The 1290-nt window shown below is 44.3% G+C and overlaps 1 protein-coding gene across 1 annotated transcript; it reads right to left on the bottom strand.

The window, feature by feature from the left end:
- Positions 1–24: 24 nt before the first annotated feature.
- On the bottom strand, positions 25–1188 carry FA14DRAFT_182962 (uncharacterized protein; the record flags this gene model as incomplete). Its single annotated transcript, XM_025501273.1, has 3 exons — positions 25–39; positions 84–742; positions 1041–1188. The coding sequence occupies 3 exons, from the start codon at positions 1186–1188 to the stop codon at positions 25–27; spliced, it is 822 nt and encodes a 273-aa protein (XP_025351476.1).
- Between the last annotated feature and the right edge of the window lie 102 nt (positions 1189–1290).

The raw sequence follows: 1290 nt of genomic DNA, 5'->3' as shown, positions 1-1290 counted from the left end.
CGACCTTTATGCTGACTGGCAGAACTATCTGCCCCAACGCTGGAAGTAGAAAGATTAGAGGAGGAATACTGCGGACGATGTACTACTCGAGGCCGTATACGAGCAGTAGAATGACTAGGTTGATGGGATACACGATTCTGTATAAGCTGTTGACGATTGCGTTCACGTTGAATTTGAAGTAATTGACGATTTTTTATCTCAAAATTACGACGATTTGATAGATTCATTTCATGTCGAAATGCTTTTCTAGTTAATCCTGATGAAGGTATTCCAGTGATTCGTTCTCGCAAGCGATTCGCCTGATTTCTTCCTGCTCTGCAAGCTGCATTACATCCTTTCCTTACTCCATTCACAATTGCTATCTTAGTCCAAAACCCTCTTTGCTTCTTTTCTTCAGAAGGTTTGGTTCCGCTGGGACCAGCCTCATTATCATTCGTAGAAGAATGCTTTCGCTTCCTAGAGCTGGATGGTGCATTCTCTTTTACTTTTTTCTTCCCTTTATCTTTGGTCGTTTCTAGTTGTTCTCGTTCGTTTGCCCTTAGTCTTTGTATCATGCTCGGCCGCTCATAACGTGGTGGAGGCTCATTATGCTGGATAGGGTGTGTTCGAGGCAATTCAGGCGGTCTATCAACAGGTTCACGGATACGAATAGCTTGATTGACGGGTGTCTGTTGATTTGGATCTGGCATGGGCGATTGATCATTAGGATTTGGCGGCTGATACGGCGTGATAGCCCTTTTCCCTAACGTTGCGATTGTCTGGACCGATGTAAAGCTGAAATAGCAGGGTAACAAGCAAATTGTGAAGAGAACTCTTAATAATATCATTTCGAAAATTGTGAAAGTGTGTAGTATGGATTGTGAAATTGTGTAGTATGGAGTGTGAAATGAGTGTTGTTTGGAAGAGTCTGCATTTCAGAGATGGTCAAGTATGGGCGGGGCATTCTGGTCATTGTCGTACGCATACCTTGGTGGGCTAAATAACGATTAATTACTGCCCCGGATGGCCACTTCGAACTAAGCTACAGCCTTAAGACGCACCCCTACTCGAAGTATGCCTTGGATTTCTGCGAGATGATGTTGATCTAGATCGGGAAACTGTACCTGAGCTGGCTGATGAAGCATCACTACTGCTATCTGAACTTGTCGCTTGATCTTTATGCTGACTGACGGAATCGTCATGAGTCATTGCAGTGCCAACGCTGGAAGTGGAAAGGTTAGAAGAAGAATACTGCGGACGATGTACTACTCGAGGCCGTATACGAGTAGTAGAATGACTAGGTTGATGGGC

Source organism: Meira miltonrushii, assembly GCF_003144205.1.
Source record: "Meira miltonrushii strain MCA 3882 unplaced genomic scaffold FA14scaffold_30, whole genome shotgun sequence".
In the NCBI taxonomy this organism is placed as follows: domain Eukaryota; kingdom Fungi; phylum Basidiomycota; class Exobasidiomycetes; order Exobasidiales; family Brachybasidiaceae; genus Meira; species Meira miltonrushii.
Note: the sequence above shows the minus strand (reverse complement) of the source record. Positions and strands in the feature narration are given on the sequence as shown.